General features: G+C 42.2%; 1 protein-coding gene across 14 annotated transcripts in view; it reads right to left on the minus strand.

The window, feature by feature from the left end:
• The window catches only part of PDE4DIP (phosphodiesterase 4D interacting protein), a 240281-nt gene that overhangs the window by 33383 nt on the left and 185460 nt on the right, over nucleotides 1-21438 (minus strand). For 7 of the 14 annotated variants that reach the window (XM_068966238.1, XM_068966236.1, XM_068966239.1 and 4 more), the window contains 5 exons: nucleotides 12160-12248; nucleotides 6617-6849; nucleotides 3097-3532; nucleotides 1775-1967; nucleotides 545-664 (listed from right to left, as the gene is read on the minus strand). In XM_068966238.1, the coding sequence (XP_068822339.1) occupies nucleotides 545-664; nucleotides 1775-1967; nucleotides 3097-3532; nucleotides 6617-6849; nucleotides 12160-12248 (1071 nt within the window). The remainder of the gene's footprint in view (nucleotides 1-544; nucleotides 665-1774; nucleotides 1968-3096; nucleotides 3533-6616; nucleotides 6850-12159; nucleotides 12249-21438) is intronic. The other 7 variants (XM_068966232.1, XM_068966235.1, XM_068966233.1 and 4 more) reach the window with 2 other exon arrangements.

The raw sequence follows: 21438 nt of genomic DNA on the forward strand, positions 1-21438 counted from the left end.
AAAGCTCATTTGATCTTCTCATTAATAAATAGACTTTAGTATATTTTTTTTCTGGTGGTTCAGATGGTAAAGAATCTGCCTGCAATGCGGGAGACTGGGTTTGATCCCTGGGTTGGGAAGATCCTCTCGAGAAGGGAATGGCAACCCACTCCAGTATTCTTGCCTGGAGAATTCCATGGACAGAGGAGCCTGGTGGGCTGCAGTCCATGAGGTCACAGAGTCAGATACAGCTGAGCAACTATCACACACACAGTATTTTTTCTAAAATAATCAGTTGGATAGAACATTTTTTTTTAAAGTTCACACTGAAATTGTTTTTTAAACAGGCAGCATGTTGAAAACTAATTGTAGAAATTCAAACTCACACTCAGCCTCATTTTGGGCATGAGTTCTCCAAACTTTCTGTCCCCCTCTGTCCTGTGTCTCCTTCAGCCTACTGCACCCCTCAGCCCTGCTCCTCATCAGATGTGGGGTTGGCCAGCAGCACCCAAATGTGAAGGCTGCCCTTAGTGGGGGAGGGCGAGCCCCCCACCCAAGCTCTCACCAGGGCTGGTGCTCTCCTCCCGCTCAGCCTCGTTCTCGCTTCGGCCACAGGTCTCATAGCCCAGGTCCTGGAGGTCCACCTGCACTTGCTTGCTGTCCTGCTTCACCGATGATCCACCTGCTTGGGAACAGACAGGGCATGCTACAGAGGATCTAAATTTCCCACATACACTCTCATCCTCAGCAGCACGCACCCTGGCCCTTGGAGAGGTCAGACCCAGAGTGGGATAGATGCTTCTTTGGACTGAGGTGGGAGAAGAAACACCTGCTCCAGGCAGCAGGACCTCTCTCCACCAGGTGAGCTTGTTCCCCATTGGTGAGCTTACCTACAGATAACCTGGGCTTCCCTGGGACCAGACATGTTTAAGTCAGACACTGCATACTATCAACTCTACAAGCCCCAGGGAAACTAGCAAATGTTTTGTTCTTGGGGGCTCAGGGAATGTTTGAATGGAGCAGAACTAACTCAGTTTCAAAGACACCAAGATCTACACTGTTCTATAAGTGTTATAAACGTGACTGTTTTATGTTAAACTGATAAAAATTAAATAAAACTTTAAATCCCCAAATTGAATTAGCTACATTTCATGTTCTCCATAACCACATGTGACGTAGATACAGAACATTTATGTCACTGCAGAAGTTCTACGAGAAAGCATGATTCTAGACCAACAACAATGGTACATTTTTGAAGAGTCTACTGTGGTGCAAAGAGGAGCAGAAGAGAAACAATCAACATATGTTGAGAGCGGTAAGGCGGTCTGTTGACTGTACCAGAAATCAGTGAAGCTAGATGTTAGCTCATTCCCTCCCTATGCTGTCACTGCAAACTTGCTTTTTTCATTCATTTGTTTCTGCCATCTGCAGATTGAAGTTGAGTATCCACTTCCATGGGCTTCCCTGGTGGCTCAGTGAAGAATCCACCTGCCAAAGGAGGAGATGTGGATTCGAGCCCTGGGTCAAGGAGATCCCCTGAAGAAGGAAATGGCAACACACTCCAGTATCCTTGCCTGGGAAATCCCAAGGACAGAAAAGCCTGGCAGGCTACAATCCATGGGGTTGTAAAAGAGTTGGACACGATTTAGCGACTAGGTAACAACAACAATCCACTTCCACAATGCTAAGGTCATAGTCAGGACTGAATTGGCCATGAGACTGGGAAAGAAGAGTGAAGTCTGCAAAGCACGAGCTTCTCAGGGAGAAGACAGGTGGTGGTGAACTTAAGACTTACTAAACATGACTCTGTATTTCTCCAGCTGGTTGGCCTGGGCAAAGACAGTGGCTTCTGATATCAGCAGCTTCTCCTGGAGATCCTGATAGCGTTGCTTGCATTGTGCCAACTGGGAGCGCAGGTGCTTCGTGGATCCCGAGAGGCGAAATTCTGACTGTGGCCCAGGGTCATGGGTCTGGGGCTGGTTATCCAGCTGTGAAAAGAGCCAGCACAGAGTCAGGGCCATCTGAGCTCCTCCCCAGGCAGTGGCAGCCACTTCGCCTTGCGAACCCTGTGTACTTCATCCATGTGTCTGTCGTAACACTCCTCATTCCACTTGGCAGCTACTTGCTTTCCAGACTGAGCACCTGGAGAGCTGGGGTGATGTTTTATTTATCTCTGTTGCTACAGCACACAGCACAGTGCCACCTGAGTCTGTGAGGAACCTTCAGCAAATGTTTGTTCGTGGTTGAAAAGAGAAGGGGTGGAAACCTCCACTCATCTCTCCCTGCATTCCTACCCAGTTGTTCTCTCAGTCCTCTGCTATCCATTTTACTTAATCCCCAGCAGGCACTGGCACCCCACTCCAGTACTCCTGCCGGGAAAATCCCATGGGTGGAGGAGCCTGGTGGGCTGCAGTCCAGGGGGTCGCGAAGAGTAGGACAGGACTGAGCAACTTCACTTTCACTTTTCACTTTCATGCACTGGAGAAGGAAATGGCAACCCAGTCCAGTGTTCTTGCCTGGAGGATCCCAGGGACGGGGGAGCCTGGTGGGCTGCCATCTCTGGGGTTGCAAAGAGTTGGACACAACTGAAGCGATTTAGCAGCAGCAGCAGCAGCAGCTCAGCCCCCTCCCCTTAGAGAATCCTGACAGTTCCTCTGAGGCTCAGGAGCAGACTCCTGTGCTGAGCTGTGAAGTACACAGCAGTGATAGGTAAGAGATGTCATTACACACCACTGACTGGCTGCCTTAAAGCCCCGTGTAGCTCTATATTGCATCCTATGGAAATGATCTGGTTTTGTGCCATCTTTCCCCACCATGTTGAATATCTGAAGGGCAGAGATGAAGTCTTATTGCCTGTTTCCAGTGCCTAGTGTCTTGCCTGGAAAATTAAGCATTCAAATATTTATGAAAGTTAATTACTCATGTAATATTCATGAGATAATATTGTAAAAGAAACCTTTCTAAAGGCTGGATGTTAGAGGAACATTATCACCACTACTTGTGGTGCAAAGGTACCCTTCCCATGGTACCTCCTGACCCATGGGGCAGAACAGTTTAAGGTAAAAACGGACATTTCCAGCCTTTCTCCAAGGGCTTTTCATCTAACCCCACACTTACTTGGTGAGCATCCACTGTGAGGGCAGCCCCAAGGTCAAGGCTCTGGGGTCTGGGGCATGGCCTTGTGGTCACACCCTCCTCTTCTAGGCATTGGCGCTTTCCAGGAGAGTAAACCAGCTCTGTGTTCATTCTGTTGATCTCCTGGGCCAGGTGCACAAGGAGCTCAGGATTAAGCTTACTAGTCCCTTCCTTGCTGCTCAGCACCAGCTGTTCTTTGAGGAGGCTGATGATATTACGGGCATTCTTCAGTTTTCCCTGGACCTTTCTGAATTCAGCCTGAAGGCTATTCTCATTCAGACCCCCTTTGGCAACCACAGTCTCCACCATCACCTCGCCCTTCTCCTTGTCTTCCTCAATCTCCCATCCATCAGACATTGCTTCTCCCATCTGCTCTTTCAGCTCTGCATTCTCAAGGCAAAGGCTCAGCATGGTGTTCCTGCAAGAAACATACACAGTCAGGGGCCGGGTCTGGTCCTGGCCTCATTTCCTAGGAGCCCGGTTAACCCGCAACTCAGTCCATCAGAGACTCAGAGACACCCCAGTACATGAAGTGACCTCCGAGACCTATTAAAACATCCTTTATTTTATATACAAAGAAATCAAGGCTCAGGAAGAGCAGGAGATTCCCCACACTCCCATAAATACTTGGCAGCATTATCACTAAAAATCTTGGACTCAAGACACACAGTCTACTTGTCTTTACCCATGCTTGCAAACTCATGTTCTAATTTTCAGTGGCCTGTAGAATAAACAAGGATACTTACTGTTAATAAAAAATAAAAAAGGAAATTGCCTGGGAGAAATTTATGATTATGTAGACTACAGTTCTATTAATTATCATCAGTCATTTTTCAACTACTGGATGAGAGACTGGGACCTAGGAACACAGAAGACACAAACAACACTAATCAGAACTGTAGTCAAATGTGCTTATGTTAATTAGTTGCTTTCTATCTGCCTCCTGCGATAGGAGCTCGTCTTCATGAGGGGGATTCTGTCTGTTCACCCAGTGTCCCCAGAGCCTCCACAGTGCCGGCTGCACATCGAATATTCCTATTTGCTGAGAAGTTATAATGGGCTAAACAACTAATTTTCACCAAGATATTCTGGTTGCAGCCTTTCCTCTCACCAAATCCTTTACTAGGATTGGATGAAAGCAATAAAAAGTATGGCTTTAATAAGGCAATTTATTTAAAAAGGCAGTTCACTTCATTGACTTAGTGGAGTCACTGGATGCTTACATGAAATTCTTAAGTGCTATGGTTAGTTCAGTGTCTGCAACTGAGAAGTTATATAATTCTGCTCTTATCAGCTGCAGACCTGAGGAATACTAACAGCGGAATCCTAGGAGGTGCTTGTTTAAAAAGCCTAAGAGCTGAGGCCTAAGAATCTACATTTTATTTAAGTTCCACAGGTGATTCTTAAGGACGGTAAATTGAGAACTGTTGACCAGGAGACACCAAGGTAGTAGCTAATTCACAGCCTGAAGGACCAGCAGTTCGCTGGGCCTCTACATTGCATGGCCAAGAATCCTAAAGTTCTGGAATAGAGCAGAGCTTGTCTAGAGTGAATTAAGGATGAACATGGTTTAGGACATAGGAATCAGAGAGACCGTGAGAGTTTCCTCAGTGGAGAAAAGGGGAACAGGTATTTTACTAAAACTGAAGTGTAACAGGGAAAGAAAGGGGCACATGTGTGGTATAAAGAATATTTAATGTTATGTCATAACTTTGTATTTGGGGGGAAAACCTTGCTCTTTTCACAATACAAACTAACAAAAGCAAGGCTCAACAAAATCTTCCCAAAAGAGAAGAATTACAGAGAATTACGAATTACACAGTCTATCTTCTACAGAATCAGTGGTGCTTCTATATTCAGCTGCGGGATTGAAAGAGATGTACTGTTCCCACCCATGATAGCACAAGAAAGTTTACACATAATGAAGTTTAAATCAAACATAAGCTCGATGGGCGTGAGTCTGAGTGAACTCCGGGAGTTGCTGATGGACAGGGAGGCCTGGCGTGCTGTGATTCATGGGGTCGCAAAGAGTCGGACACAACTGAGCGACTGAACTGAACTGAACTGAAGATGAGAAATATGATGATTCAGAGTAAAAGAACCAGAACAAAGGATGATTGCAAGAGAATTTCAAAAAACGTTTGATAAAGTATATAGGAGAAAAGGCTTAGAATTTAATATTTGGGAGCCAGGGATCTTGCCATGGACTATTCTGCAAACTTCAGCAAGTTTGCTAGAACTTTTTAGGCCTGAGGTTCCTTAATGGTAAAAAGGTACATTGTGCTAGATGTCAAAGTACTAGTATTTATGTTATTCTATGACTCAGGGACATTTAAGTGGCATACAATAGGCAGGGAAACTATAGGGTATGGATTAGCAGCTTTCCATCTGCACAGCTGTGTTCTAAACAGCAGGCCATGAGGATTGTGACCCTTATGGACGAATGAGTGAGTGGATTATCCCTATGCTATCAGCATGTTTTCCAAACTTCTTTTGGGGGTTAGGGGGAAGATTGAAAGCAGAGCCATTCTAGCCAAAGAATAAGTTACTTCCCACTTTCGCAAAGTAAATAAAACAGAAGAGATTATTAAAATTGTTATTCCACAATTTAAGGATTTGTGCTTCTGAGAGAAAGGTGAGTGGAGGCTCTGTGTAAACCCTCCTCCTCATGGACTGTTCTGGTTCTGCATACAGCAGTGAAGTGTCTTGGGTAGCAGGAGATTCCTTACACATTCCAGTCAATTCAAAAGAGCAATACCTGTCATACAACTGGGAGATTTCCACTTGTGAAGTCATATGTATAGCAGATAATGGGCATTTTTATATTGAATTAAGACCAGATTTATTTGAATAGGGCTTCCCTGGTGACTCAGAAGGTAAAGCGTCTGCCTACAATGTGGGACACCCGGGTTCGATCCCTGGGTTGGGAAGATCCCCTGGAGAAGGAAATGGCAACCCACTCCAGTACTCTTGCCTGGAAAATCCCATGGACTGAGAAGCCTGGTAGGCTACAGTCCATGGGGTCACAAAGAGTTGGACACGACTGAGTGACTTCACTTTCACTTTATTTGAATAGTTCAAATGGTAACTATTGATAATCACCATTATTCAGGGCTTCCCAGGTGGCTCAGTGGTAAAGAATCCACCTGCCAATGCAGGAGATGCAAGAGACATGGGTTTGATCCCTGGGTCAGGAAGACCTCCTGGAGGAGAAAATGGCCCTCACTCCAGTATTCTTGCCTGGGAAATCCCATGGACAGAAGAGCCTGGTGGGCTGCAGTCCATAGCATCACAGAGTCGGACATGGAGCACACACACACACACATGCATTATCTAGTATTATCAGTTTTTCTAAGAATCTGTAGAACCGTGCATGCATGGAGCCTGGGATGTGGACCAAGAAGCCCCATGGTGGCACGAATTCCTTGGCTGCGGCAGTGTGGTCCCTGGGCTACAGCAGCCTCTCAATCGGCAGGCTCCCCTTCTCTGGGGCACGTCCTACCTGATGTGGGCCACAGAGGAGAATCCTGCTTCCTCGATTTGAGCCTTTAGCTCCTTCAGTTCCCCCTCAGCTTTCCTCTTCTCCTCTAAATGCCGGTGAATTTCAGCCCTCAGGTGGAGCATTTCCTCCTGAAGACCCCTGTTACTGTCCCCTCCTGTCAGGGAAGGAGGAGCAAGAGAGACATTCTGGGTCTCCACAGCTGCCCGGCTTTTCTCCAACGCCACCTTGATGAGCTGAAAGAAAACCACGGTTTAAAGAAGTTAGTTCACTAAGGGGATCTCTGAGGAACATCAGAGCACAAAGGCAGCCTTTAAAGGGACCAAAAATGGTAGATCTCCTTCCTAGGACTTTCCCAACCATAGGGTCCCTGGAGACTGGTTGGGGTGAGAGGACGCACCACACAAGCAGGGAGAATTTTTGCCATGGGCCGCAGGAAGAAATTGCACAGGTGGGTGAGGAAAAACCACAAGCACACAACAAACTGAAAACAAATGCAAACAGATGAGGTTTAAAGAGGACTGGAGAGTGTGGATGCTCTTGATTCTTCTCTTTCTGGGGGGACAGGGTTCCTTGGGAGCCTTCTCAAGAGACAAAAAGCTTCATCAGTTCCACAACACTCGAGTCCTTGATTGCAAAGATCATGGCTAAGATACCACAGCTCAGAGCCTGAGGCCAGGCCTGTAACTCAGACTCTGACAAGGATGATTATGAGGAAGGATCCGGGCACTTAGGAGTCATAACCAGAGAAACAGGGTATGGGTGGAGCTACAGGTAAGACAAAGAAACTAATTTCATTGGCAGCAGGAGAATCACAGTCTATAGTTGGTGAGAAGTTAAAGTTGAAGCCACCTAGATGGGATGGGATGGGATAGGAGGAGGGTTTGGGGGAGAATGGATCTATGTATATGTATGGCTGAGTCCTTCCGCTGTCCACCTGAAACTATTACAACATTGTTAATTGGGAGGCTGTTGTTACAACAATTGTTAATTGTTACTCCAATATAAAATAGAAAGTTGAATAAATTTTTTTTAAAAAATTAAAGAAAATGAGGCCACCTGTCTAGCAACCACCTTCCCCATTGGCTAACACTCTGTGCTGATGCTGCCAGCCAAACTCTCTCTACAGATCTAAGCAAGTGAGAAGAAAACAAGCAGAAACAATTTCCCATCACCTTTGGTTTTTGAAGATACTCTTGAAGTTACTCCTTAAAATTTTAATAAAAGCAGACTGTATGGTTTTTTCCTCAAATAACAATTTTTTAACTTTTAAACTTTTTTACTATTTGTCTTAGGCGCCTCTCCAGCTTTTTCATCACGCTCTTTAAAGAAACCAAAACCTGAGTATGATGATCTACTTAGTGTATGACCAATTATTTTAGTACATGAATTTCCTGCCTGTCAAATATTAATCTTATATCCCAATGTCATAATGGCTTCTTTTTCCTTTCAGTGGCAGCATTTTGGGGTTTTGCTTAACTTCAAGTTGATTTTGACCTCCCAATTTTCCACGTCTCCACACAGCTATTTCTGGGTCATGTTTTATCTCTATAAATATAGTGACTTGTACCTGTCACAAATTCATTCTGGCTACAAAAAACCACTTACAATCATCAACATTATCAAAATATTTATGTGCATCTCCATGAATCATGTAGTGGCCACTTGTTTAGGAATGACTTGTAGAATTAATTATATACTTGATTCCTTCAATTAGATCAGGAATATATTGAACAAAACAGGGCTCAGAGGAGCTTAAATGAATCAGTGATTAATAGATCTGCTTGGCCTGTCTCAAAGCCACTGACTGTTGCTTTGGACCTCGTAACAGCATGCTAAAATCCAGGCTTCAGGTGCATGGTGGGGTTGATTCATGGCGTGTATGTGTAAAGCGTTTAGTAGCACAGCAGTGGAGGTTGTGAAGAGATGTGCAGGTTCTGCCCTCTCGGCGAAGAAAGGAGAAGCTGCCCACGTGTGCTCATTTCCCAGCACCAATCCCACCTGCAGCTGTAAGCCTGAGATCTGGGAGGCTCCTGAGAATGTCTCTATGGCTCTGCTGCCAGGCTTGGACTGGCGGCCATCCCTGAATGTGCCATGAAGCACTTGGGACAAAATGAAGGAGGAGGACTGGATAAAACCACTTTTGAAAGCTTATGACCTAACCTTTCATTTAAATTATGTGACATTATCTTTCTACATAAACTCTTTGCAACTAACTTACCTAAAATAAACACTGCCATCAGCCTTCAATATGGACACAGTTATTCTTTGCTGTTAATAAAGGGTGGTCAGTTGCTCAGTTGTGTTTGACTCTTTGGGGCCCCAAAGACAGGGGTTCTCTCTTGATGGAATTTTCCAGGCAAGAATACTGGAGCGGGTTGCCATTTCCTACTCCAGGGAAACCTTAAGGGTTCCTTCTGCTTAAAAATGATGTCTAATTTTAATGATGCCATCTATTTTTTAAGTGCCTTCTGGATGTATGTTATCTTTTACTGACTTAAATACACTGGCTTTCTTTAAAAAGGGAAAATAAGACCCATGGAATGTTAATACCAGAATGGACCATATGGTTTATCTGGTCTGATTTCTTACTTTTAAATGAGAAAACAGAGATCTGATTTGTTCCCAGGCTAATCTGACTTTTCAAATTTCAATGTCCAAGGGAGTTTACTTTGACTGCTTTGTCTTTAAATTTTAAATGTAAATGCATGAAAAGTGATTCGGGATTAGCATTTTAACTATTTTTTTCTTTATCATCTATGAAAAGCTAATACTTCTATTGTTTTTCCTCAAGCAAAACCCCAGGGTGTCAGTGTATGCAGCAGTGGTACGGATCCTTTAGTTCTATTGTTAGTTACATCGCATAAATTATTGTTGCTGTTGTTGTTTTTCACATTTCCTAATTTTTCTGTTCTATTGTTTCCATTTTATAATTCAACTTTTTGGTGTGCTGGTTTTCCATTTACCCCACAGAATTCAATGTGCAAACCTGATCTCTTATTTGAATAGAATGGCTTTGTTTTAGCCCTATTGCTCCATACCTCCCACAGTGTATTCAGTTCTCAGACAGCATTAAGGTATTAAAAATGACCTTTTTTCAAGTTCATCACTGCCTTTCTCTCCTTTGCATTTGTGACTGTTGATTAATTTTCTCTATTGCAAAAGTTCAAATGAAGAAAGACAATGATGATTAGTTTCTTTCACAGGAATTTCCTAGGTATTATAGATCTTACATTTGATTAAGAATGGAATTATGTGAGAGATGGGGAAAATTATCATTATGGCCAGACCTGAAACTTCCTGAGGAGGGTGAGTCCAAAAATAAAGATGGAGCAATATGCTTTGGCCAAAAGTTGGTTCTTGCCTTAAAAGGAACATAAAATTGGGTGGATATGTTTATAAGGGGAAGTGTGCATATGCCTGAGGCAGGAAGGGAGCTTGGTGTTGAGAATAAGGTCTACTCCCAAGGACACAACTAGGAGAAGCTCAGAGCACAACCTTAAGGGACCAGTTCCCTGGAGACAAGCAGATACATTTTTGAGAATCTGGACACAAGACAGTTACGACAAAACAAGCTTTATTTAATTGGTAGCAGGAGAACCACGCCCACAACCCTCAGAAAAGTTGCTGTAAGTTTACAATGATTTCACATACCTCCTTCCCAGAACTGAAGATTGACTCTCAAGGAAAGAAGATGCAAAGGAAAACACTGCTTACCCAAGATATTCTTTCATCCAACAGATAAATACTTGCCTAATTTATTAAGTATCGCCTATGCCAAGTGATTGGAGAAGGAAATGGCAACCCACTCCAGTATTCTTGCCTGGAGAATCCCAGGGACAGAGGAACCTGGAAGGCTACAGTCCATGGGGTTGCAAAGAGCTGGACATGACTGAAGCAACTGAACACATGCCAAGGGATAGGGAAGACATTGCAAGGGAAGTACAAAGGCCCCAATGGAACAATTTATTCCAGGGTTGGACTGACCTCAAAATGTAGTCTGATCATTTCTCCACACTCAGCTATAGGAAAAAGAAGGTTGAGGAAGAAGTGACTTTATAAACCAGTCTGCCTATAACTGAGAATCAGAGTGGAGAACTCCTACTATCACGCATAGTTTGGACCACATCTGGCTCTTTCCATATCTGTGGCTCCTGTTCATATATTCTGAAGTTAATAACCATCAGTGTCAGCTTGACAGCTGACATCCCAGTCAAGCTCCATGTGAGAGTGGATATTTTCACATCCTGCAGACCCTTCTCTCCCACCCAAGGTCCTCAGTGCAATCAGGGAGTGAGAGGTGAGGCGAGGGATTGGCCCAGAGGGGCAATAGACCACATAATTAAAGGTACAAGCATTGGTTAGGAGGACTCAGCTGTCCAAGCAAAAAGAGAAGTGGAGCTCATGCAGGAACTCAAGGGAGAAGTTAGGGCCAGGTGTGTCTAGAGCAACACAAAGGGGGTCTTGGTAGAAGGTAGAAAAACTGTGTTGAGAATGGGAGGTGTTTCAGACAACTGCTTATGTCCTCAAGAGTCAAAGACTGCCCAATCCTGTGAGGTTTGGGTACTGCTCACGTGGTCTTTCTGTAGGATTTCCTTTCTGTAGGAAAAAGACGTGCCTCGTCTTTTTCCCGTGCAGGAGATGAAGAGGCAGACTCATTTCCCCCATAGTTTTCCAACTGCTCCAAGGAAGCTATCCCTGGAAACGCTCAGCTGCTTCTGCAGAACGACAGATACCAATGATCCACTTGCTCCTGAAAAAAATCTATACACCCGGTCCCTTTAGGACACGGGATTGCCAAATGTCCCTGGGCAAGGTGAAGACACAGAGGTGTTCCAGTGGATGCTATGGGATCACTCTTGGGGACTGAGGTCCAGGACATTCTACCCTTGAACTCAAGAAAATGCTGGTTACACCTTCACTGCTGGTCAATGAGAACAATGTTTCAGCCTTGGGTACCACGTTCTGAGGTCTGACCAGGGCTTGCTCTTGAAGTGTCATCTGCTGGTCACTGACTCATCACCACTTGAGCAGTCAGGTGCCCAACAAAGTTCTCTTTTATGTAGTGAGACTTCCCCAGGATGAGCCTGGTTTTGGAGGCATTCCAGTCCTCTTGTAGTTCCTCAGAGAGCACTCTCCTGAAGCAGGGGCCAGGCCTGCCACCTCCCCAAGTGGCCCTTTGGTAACTGTCTTCTGGGATGTGTTTCGGTTACAAAAGCCCAAGATGGTAAGAGTCCATGGTTTTGTTGTGAGCAAAAATTCTTCTGAAGCTATAGCTATAGATGGTACATAGGGGCAAAGGAGGGCAGGGAGCAGGAGCACGAGACACAAGGAGCAAAAAGGGTGGATTGGAAAGAAAAATGGAGTGAGAATGGCGGTTGGAAAGGCGGCTGGGAAGCTTGGGGAGAGCAGGAAGAAGACAGGGCAGTGGTTTATGCACAAAGAGGGCTTCTCATGCCAGGCCCACAACGGCTGCAGGAGACCACCAGTCCCCGAAGGGCTCTGAGCCCTCCACCCCGGGACCCCAGGACCTAGCTCGGACTTACTTGCTGGTGGCTGTTGTGTGCAGCCTCCTCCTCGATACTGTCGGTGAACTCCGTGCTCGCATCCTCCGTGTCGTCCCCTGCAGCTGTACCTAGAAGTGGGTCCAGAAGAGAAAGGTGACTGCCTTCGCAGGTGCCTTCCAGACAGCAGCTTAGATTACACTCATTTTGCCATCCACCTCTGATTTCTTCCTTTCCCCACAGAGTGGCCCCCTTGCCAGCAGGGCCGACAGGGAAGGCAACACCAACAGTGTAGAAAAGTCATTCATCACTGATACTTTGTTACTAACACTCCAGCTTAAACCTAAAAAGGTAAGCTGGTTTCAACTGCACAGCTGTTAGACTGCTGGACTAAGTGGTTACCCCTCTCACTTATTTCCAGAAACCCCGAATTATTTCCTTCCTGCCACTATGTAATAATTTTCCCTACTGTGACATGGACCCAGTGTGACAACTTTTTCCCACCACTGAGTGCAGAGAGGGTCCCCGCTTTCCTTGGGATCAGGGCAGCCCTGCTCCTCCCACGTTTACCTTGTTAGGATCAGCCGCAAGTGGGGTGATTATCTCAATGAGGAACCTTCCTGCAAGGGTCTTGCGTCCTACAGCAGCTGAGGTCTAGTCCAGCTCTGGGGCCGAGAACTGTTCAGCCGTTTCTTCACCCCTTCCTCTTACCTCCCCTCCTTCCATCTCCCTCAAACCCTTGTCCAATGCCAACATCCTGAGCCTGAAGGGTTTCTTGCACCATTTTGTCTAAAAGGAATTTAATCCATTTATTCACTCACCAAAAATGAACACAGTCTCCCTGGGACACAAGCATCTATGCCCCACACCAAGGGACAAGTAGCTGCAGTTCATGGTCTAGATGGATGTCTAGGGCAGTGCTGACCACCAGAAGTTTTTGCAGTTTTATGCCTCTGCTATTCAGTAGACACTAGTCACACGTGGCTACTGAGCCCGAGGAAATGATTTTTTTTTTTTCAAACATCTAAAAATAAAATATTCTTTTTAAAAATATTATCCTGTTATATCTAAGCCTTTTGAAGAAATTCTGGCTGGCACTGAGAGAATTAGTAGCAATACAAAGAATCACTATTCATAATTTTGTATCTGAAACTATAGATACTGCTTAAAAGAATTTTCATTAAGCGTTTTTCTTATAACAGTCCCAATGTTATGTCTATCTTTTTAAATGTAATTCAAATAATCACACACATGGCTGATGGCTGCCATTTCAGACAGCACAAATATAGGGTGTTCCTTCTTCTCCACATCTGTAAAAATAAGACTGTTCATCAAATTTTAGATTAAGACCTATTGCTCACATTACTGATTTCTTCTGAAAATGTAGGAATTTATAATGGTTAATTCATCTGGACACCAGAGAAAATGTATCATTGATACTCCTTGGGTCTTACAGAACCTGCACAGGTTAGAGAACCCTGAGATCCAGTTCTGATCCTGGCCTCAGAAACCAAGCTGTTACAACTCTTCTTCTGGCCACTGGGTAACCTGAGCCTCAGAGATTAGGCAGCTTGACCACAGTTACATAGCTATAGCTAGCCCTGTATAAGAGCCATGCCAAGATGGCAAGTCTCTAGACTTTCAGGCAGAGACCATTCACTGTTCCTTCTGGTGACAAATCAGATTTTTGTCTCCTCCTCCAAGAGCAGAGAACCGGCTCCTGAGCTCACACACCATGAATGAAAGGCTCTGCATAAATAATGAGCATTCACTACCCTCTACAGGTAAGATGAGCAGGGCCAGCTCACACCTACACTCCATCTCTTGGCATCTGCAAGATTATGCCAGGGTACTGGCAATGGACCTGGCCAATCTCATGAAAAAGTACTAAAAGCATGTTGTCCTAACAGGTTAATTTTATGACTCATTTGCTGATCTTTACCGTGAATGTTGTGTTAACTTTGGACCAAGGCAATACCCTATTCAATAAAGCCCTACTCACAAGAAGACACCTTTACCACTCGGCATCTTTAGAGCTCTGTGGCAGACTGTTGTACAATAGAGATTTCCAATACTTACTTTTAAACCAGCCCCAGAACCATCTCATTTAGGACACTGGTTGTATAGAGGTGACTGAACATATTTCCTAAGATGTGGCTGCTTTGGGAACTCATTGAACCCAGGATGCTAATTCACTTGAGGACAACCATGTTGTATTATGCTCACTTTGAACAACACTATTGTTGTTCACTATTCCCTGAACAATAGAGATCAGAACCTTCTTTTTTCTTTTTCTGCAAAGAAAATGAATTGTTCCACTCAGTGACAGACTTAAAAAACACACTTTTCATATTGTTTCCCTTCTGAGTGTTGAAAATAATAATCCTGTGGTTGAAGAAAGTTCAGCTCTATGAGGTCAGGATCCTCACCCCCACCATACCACACTGGGCTCACATCCTGCGATGATTCCTGTACAGGATTCCAGAAGCAAGGTAAGTGGAGATTAGAAAGGGTGATTGGCACTGGCCTTGAAGGCTTCTGTCTAACCCTTTCTGCCCTCCACTTACCTTTGTCGCCTTTCTGATGCCACATCTGACTTTCTATTAATAATGTTCTCTCTTTAATTCACTCTGGGACAGGATACCATGATTTTGACTTCATCAAGAGTTAAATGGAGATGAAGCAAAAATGCCCATTTCATCCTGACACTCTACTGCACAGGGGTTTTGTTTTCCTTACTCATTTTCTCAGGAGCAGCAGTCTGCGGTACTTCCTTCAGGGCAGCTTGAACGGTAGCTTAGCCTTTACCAATTTGAATGCAAAAAGCTTTTTTGAATGTGTTTGTTTGAGGGGTAAATTTAAAAAAAATATACATAGAAAATATTGAAATAAGTTATCCCACACAAAGCCCTACCTGTAAGTTTACAGTAGACAAGCCTCTGCTGTTACCATTCCTGGTTTTTTAAATGGCAGTAAGAATTTCTCTTTGGCGGAGAATACCCTTTCTAAGTTTTTACAAAGCAACAAAACACTATCCTCAGAACTATACATTTCTAATTTAAAGGTACTATACTTTATATTGAGGAAGTTATTGCTAATGTTTGATAAATATGAAATAAAATGTTCTGCTACCTTTAGAACTACTGAAAGCTAAGAATCTGTTCATTCAAATTTAACTTGCCTCTCGATCTCCAGGGTAAGTTTGACATGTTAGACTGAAAATTTTATTAAAAACTTTTATTTGAGGCTTCAATAACAGTTCTCAAGTTGTGGTTCTCCCAAGTTTCAAGGCTCTGAATCACACATAAGGAGGTGCTACCAAAACTTCCCTCTCTTGAAGCATTATTTTCTATCAACTGTCTGACTCTATAAAGTACATAGAAATAAACTTCTAAAATACAATACTTTAAAACCTTTGGGCAAAATTTAAGTGGCATGAAAATATAAGGTCTTTTTTATCACAGAGGCAAAAAGTCATACTTTTGTGCTTTTTAAGTTGAGGATGGCATAATTCTTGAGAACATAGACTCTAGAGCCAGATTGTCTAGGTTAGATTTCTGCTTGCATCATTAGTTATGTGACTTTAGACAAATCCTTTTCATAACTTAGTTCCCTCACTTCTTAGGGTTAATACTAATATCCACTCCATACACTTTTCAGCTACAAAGGGTTTGGTGCCTTTGAAGTGCTTGAAACAGTGCTTGGCATATACTCAGTATATTCCTTATTATTACTATTTTACAATATTATTGGCAAACTGGTTTATGCACTAGAAAGCAGAGGGTTGAAAAAGGCCATAGAACCTAAATGTACTCAGCAGAACACTCAGTGGTAAAGAATCCGCCTGCCAATGCAGGAGACACAGGTTTGATCCCTGGGTCAGGAAGATCTGGAGGAGGAAATGGCAACCCACTCCACTCCCAGGTATTCTTGCCTGGGAAATCCCATGGACAGAGGAGTCTGGTGGGCTACAGTCCATGGGGTCACAAGAGGCAGACAGAACTGAGTGACTAAACAACAACAGTGTTTTCAGGGGGTGATCTTAAGTCTGCCTCTTCACTGCTCACGATGGAGGTTTGAAGTAACACTCTTAAGGTCTTCCTACTTTGCAGGACAGTTGAAAAAAAACACAGATCAGTAGATTAAGATGAACTCTTGAATAGGTGTTTTAACAAATAGGATTAATCATCGTTAAATGATAACTCCTTAAAACTCCATCATGCACAAATAAGCCTTGAGGGAAAGTCATGAAGTGTTATTTTAGTTCTTCAGTAATGAGCCCCAACTGGGCTGCAACAAGACCACTTTCTCCAAATTCTACTCTATGGTCATTCTTGTTTTCTTTTTAAGCCATTTATATGCAGCCAACAGAAAAGGAGTAAAATTTTCCCATAAAGTTACTCGGAACACAGGAATCATAGCTGACTAATTTTGAAATGTGATTTAAAGAGCTAAACTTTATAGCATGAACAAGTTTGCAGTAACAAGTGCCAGGCTCTTTATGTCCTCTGGGCCCACCTCCCTCTCACTCTTAGGCACTCTACCATGAAATTATAAGAACTTTCACCTGTTCACCTCATGAACCAACTATTGATGACTTTAATATTATGATCCTACATGAGAGGATCAAAGAAAAAAGGTCTCCTATCAAATTGCAATTTTACCTGCATCTATTCCCTTCTAGAACCATAAGAAAACTAAGATTTCATGGAGTCTTCCATAAGCTTCTCCTGAGAAATAAAATTCTTTAACTAGACATTCTAATACTGGAACCAAAGTAGCTGGGGGGGGGGGGGAAAAAAAAACTTGTCTGCAGTCAAGTTCCTTTATGGTGTATCTTTGTCTTTAAATCACAGTATCTCTTAGGTACCCTTCCAGCTTACAAGCTTGTAATTCAGAAAGCAACTGTTTTCAGTGACTTAAAGTTCTGTAGTGTCAAGGAATTCTTCCTTCTATGATCTCTTTGTTCCTCAAAGAACACAAGAAACAGGCCTTTCCAGAACATACACAGGGACAGCACCACCCACCGTAACAATTGTTCAGCTGTGTCCGACTCTTTGAGACCCCATGAGCTGTAGCATGCCAGGCTTCCCTGTCTCTCACTATCTCCCAGATAGCTCATGACAACAGGCTCCTCAAATTTTCATCCCACTTTCCACTACTCTCCTTCGGCAAGCAGAGCAGGGAGGGTTTTTTTTAAGGTAAAGTAATCCATTTCACATTTCTAGGGGAAGTTTAGTGCTTCTCATTTCCTCAAGAGTAAAAAAACTCAGGTTTCTTCTGCTTCCTTCCTTTAGTTAAATAAATACAAAGGCATTCACTTATTTCAGAGCCTTACTTAACTTGGAGTTTTAGTACAATCATCAATAGACTGGTTCTCCTATAAGGGGAAAAAAAAGATAAAGAGCTTTCTCTACTTTCCTCATTAATCTTTTAAGAATGAAACCAAATAATTACTGTTTGGCCTTTGATACTTTTATTGGATAAGTAACAATTTTGTGTTTCAACTAAAATAGCTGAAATTCTAACACTTATATATAAAAAAGTACATGCTCCATGCTAGCACAAATGTTAACACAGTTTAACACAACACAGTGCCATGAAGAAATGAAAACTTACAGCTTTTTTCAGTGGGTAACTAGGCCTAAAAGGGTCTAGTGCCAAGTTAATGGATGTAACATGTTACTTCCTTCTTCATCTAAATTGTTATGAATCACTTTTTCTCAACAGCCCTAAGATCAAAACTTTAAGTGGTAAAAAGTAAGCCTGATTTTATTATCAAATTGATCATACTTGGTGGAAACAGACAAATTCATGGTTTATAAAACACACTTGTATATACACATGCCTCTAAAATTTACAGACTGAGAGGGGTATTTCAAAGCGATTATTTTGAAATTGCAAAAGGAAGCACTGTCTATTCATGTTATACACTAAACACAAACCTACATGCATTTGCCAGACAATCATGAGTTCTCAAAAGGAACAAGGAAGTCGATTTGGTTCATGTACTTAACCACCATACTCTTCATTATTATTTTAGATCAAACATTTTCTGATGTTGCTGAACTTTTTATTTTATCCTTCCAGCTTTAGCAAGAAGAAAACAGTATGATAAAGATTTTTATTTCTGGAATTTGACTTTAAATAACAAAAAGGGAAAGTAATGCAAAAAGAATTAGTATGTCACTTTAGAAGTTTAATTACTCTTATTTGAAATCTGATAAAATTAGTATTGTTAGTGCTACAGTTTTATGTCTCTCTTCCACTTCCCACCCTTTGTTGGAAGCAAATTACAAACACTGATATTTTATTTGGGAAATTTATCCTGGCTCAGTGATGATATGGGAAGAAGTTGAGGACTTACCTTCTGTCAATACTCACACTACTTACAATCTATATGATTGTCTTTTAATTGTAATAAAAATGACTTAACAAAGTTAATTGCTCCAAATGCCTAGTGACGAGGTGGTTTAAAACCATATTCCAAAATGCTTTAATACACAGAAACTATCACCCCACAGAAATTATTCTGCTTTCCTGGCCTGTGGACTCATTCCTTCTGTTTTTCTTATTGGGCTGCCTTATATGAGCTCCATATTCCCAGCTATTTTTTCTGCAGTACACATGATTCTGCAGTACAAAAGGCAGAAGAATAAAAGCTCTCTGAGCTTCACCTCAAAGGGAAATGAGAGAAAATTTTCTAAATGTTTGTGTCTCACAGGATATTAGTATCTGAAAAACAAAGCTAATTTCATTTATCACACCTCCAGTACTGTTTCTACAAGGCAGGATGGAAAATGGACTTTAAAAGTGTGTGAGTCACTATATTCCTTCCCTACTCTCTAGGAAGTTTGTCACATATCCCTGCACATTGGCTGCAAACCTGCAGAATTACTAGTGAGACCCTAGTTGAAGAAGCAACTTGAGTTTTTCAGGGATGTGAAGATTCTGTGACTTCAAAAAAAGGAAAGAAAGAAAATGACCAATAAGTCAGAAAACAATAACTTGATCATATCAACAGCAACCAGAGGTTTCTAATACTAGCTCAAAGCAAGCAAAGGTATTAAATAACTGTTTCCTCTAGGGCTTACACTCCAAAGGGAAGTGATTTTAGGTAGGTCACTTATTCCTCAATGACAGGAGCAATTTGGGGTGTAATCTGATCTGTTTCCCCTTGTCCTAATCAGAGGATTCTAGACCTAACTGAAGCAGAGAGCAGAAGAAGATGACTGAAGCAGAGAGAACTGAAACCAATTTTCTTGAACTGTTTTGAAGCTACGAACCAAACTTCTCAACCAGACACTGGATTAGAAGTGTAAGCAAGCATAAAAGTGATAGGCCTTTTACAGAAATCTGCCACTGGGGTCATTTAGGTATAAACAGTGCAAGTAGAAGAAACTAAAGAGCCTCCTCAGGAAACTCATGGCTTGGATCTACTGTCCTAGTCAGGTCAAGGTTTCCTTGATCTTTCACAGATCTCTGACTGCACATAACGACAAAGACAAATCTTTTAAAAATACAAATGAGGAAGCAGAAGAAATGAAGATACTGCTGCTGTCCACAAATGAAGAGAAGTGGGTGTGGGAGGGGGCGGGAGGGGTTAAGGATAAGAGTTAAAGGCTGACAATATTAAAACAGTCCCATCAGGCCTTTTCAAAAAAGTTACTGTAACTTGACTAAATAGTTGAAAAGAGAACACCAGAAAACGCTGATTTATACTAGGTATTATCAATGATCAGACTTCAATGATACAGTTTAATCCTGTAATAAAAAAGAGTTTAAAGGAAATATCTATCAAAAGGACTTCCATTTCACTCATTATATAAATCTTGGAGGTCCTTTTCAATTCTTTAGTTTCTATAGACTTCAATTACCCTGACCTCTTACAACCATTACAACCAGAAAGGAAATATGTAAAAGACCAAATCTATCAATACAGATTTTTCTGAATTTAAGTTCTATGTTTCCAATTAAGTATAGTCTGAGTGAGAATTTAACTCCATTTTCTTTCACCTTTTTTTCCCCTTCAAACACAAGGTTCTATAAGCACACAAGGCTTTATCTAAAGTTATTGTAATATTGAAAAACGCCTGGCAAAGGTAGAACAATTCAGTAAAAGAAAAGGTCCGCACTCCTAAGGAGGGAGTGGAATCTTATTATAGCATGCTAAATACAAGTATATGGATGAAGGGGCCAAAGCATCAACTATCTGCGGGATACAGAGCAAAATTCATTAGAACCATATTCTCTAATAAGATGCCAAATTATCACACAAAATTGTTAGACTGGCAAACTCTCTCCAGTTAGCACTGTTCACAAGCCTTATTCCAACTATACAGACAAGAAAGAACCAGATTTTAGTCACATCTATGGTATCAAGATCAAACTTCTAATTTCCGTGCCACTAAATCCCTTAACTTTCTAAAATGTTTCCTAAGGACCAATATCAAAGGTAAGTAACTACAGAACAAGTTACTCCATCTTTTCAGGATCCAAATCAGGACTAGAGTTCTTACTTTCTCCCCCTAATCTATGTATTTTGTTAATGTTTTGGTAGGAAGTTGGGTTTCTCATTATTCATTCCACTACCTTAACATTTCTAACATTTAGCAACTGGTCAAGATAACAAGGGAAATGCCTACTTTTGTAGGATGACAGACATGGAAGTAGTAGCTTACCTAAATTACTGTAATCTCTATGAGCCATTAGAAGCCAAATATCAGCCATGGTTGAATCTTAACAGGAAACTTAGTACCACTGGGCTATTAGTAAAAATAAGAAAAGACATTTCCTACATGCCTTGTAATCATATGACAGGCTAGTCTTTGGTGGGTTGATATTTCTACAGCTTGAGTATCTGTTTCTTTACTTCTAGAATGTTACAAAAAGCTTTGTGCAGGAAAGGGTCACTAAAAATTGGAAGACTAAGAAAAAAATGGATGATTCAGCTTATACTTCCTAATTCCTTTATTAAATGATGCCTTTTCCCCTCAAAGCAAGCCCATTAAAGCTGGGAAGCATTTCCATTTAAGCATTACCAATCTTCTGCAAATTACTTAATCAGAGAATTCCAGGGTGTTCCTCCAGGAAAATATTTTCTTCCCTGTCCACGTCAGAGTGATGCTCTGTTACAGGTGTTGCTGAGGTTACAGAAACTGGGACAGAATTTTGAATGTAAACAAGCCATGTCAGCACATGAATGTGAAAGAAGTAAAGTGTCATGTAAAAAAATGGGAGGGAAAAAAGAAAAACCATTGTGCTCCGCCTAGTTTAGAAAGGATACTCAGTTACATTTACGGTGCTAAAGAGCCCCAATCC

This window comes from Capricornis sumatraensis, chromosome 2, assembly GCF_032405125.1.
Source record: "Capricornis sumatraensis isolate serow.1 chromosome 2, serow.2, whole genome shotgun sequence".
Classification (NCBI taxonomy): Eukaryota; Metazoa; Chordata; class Mammalia; order Artiodactyla; family Bovidae; genus Capricornis; species Capricornis sumatraensis.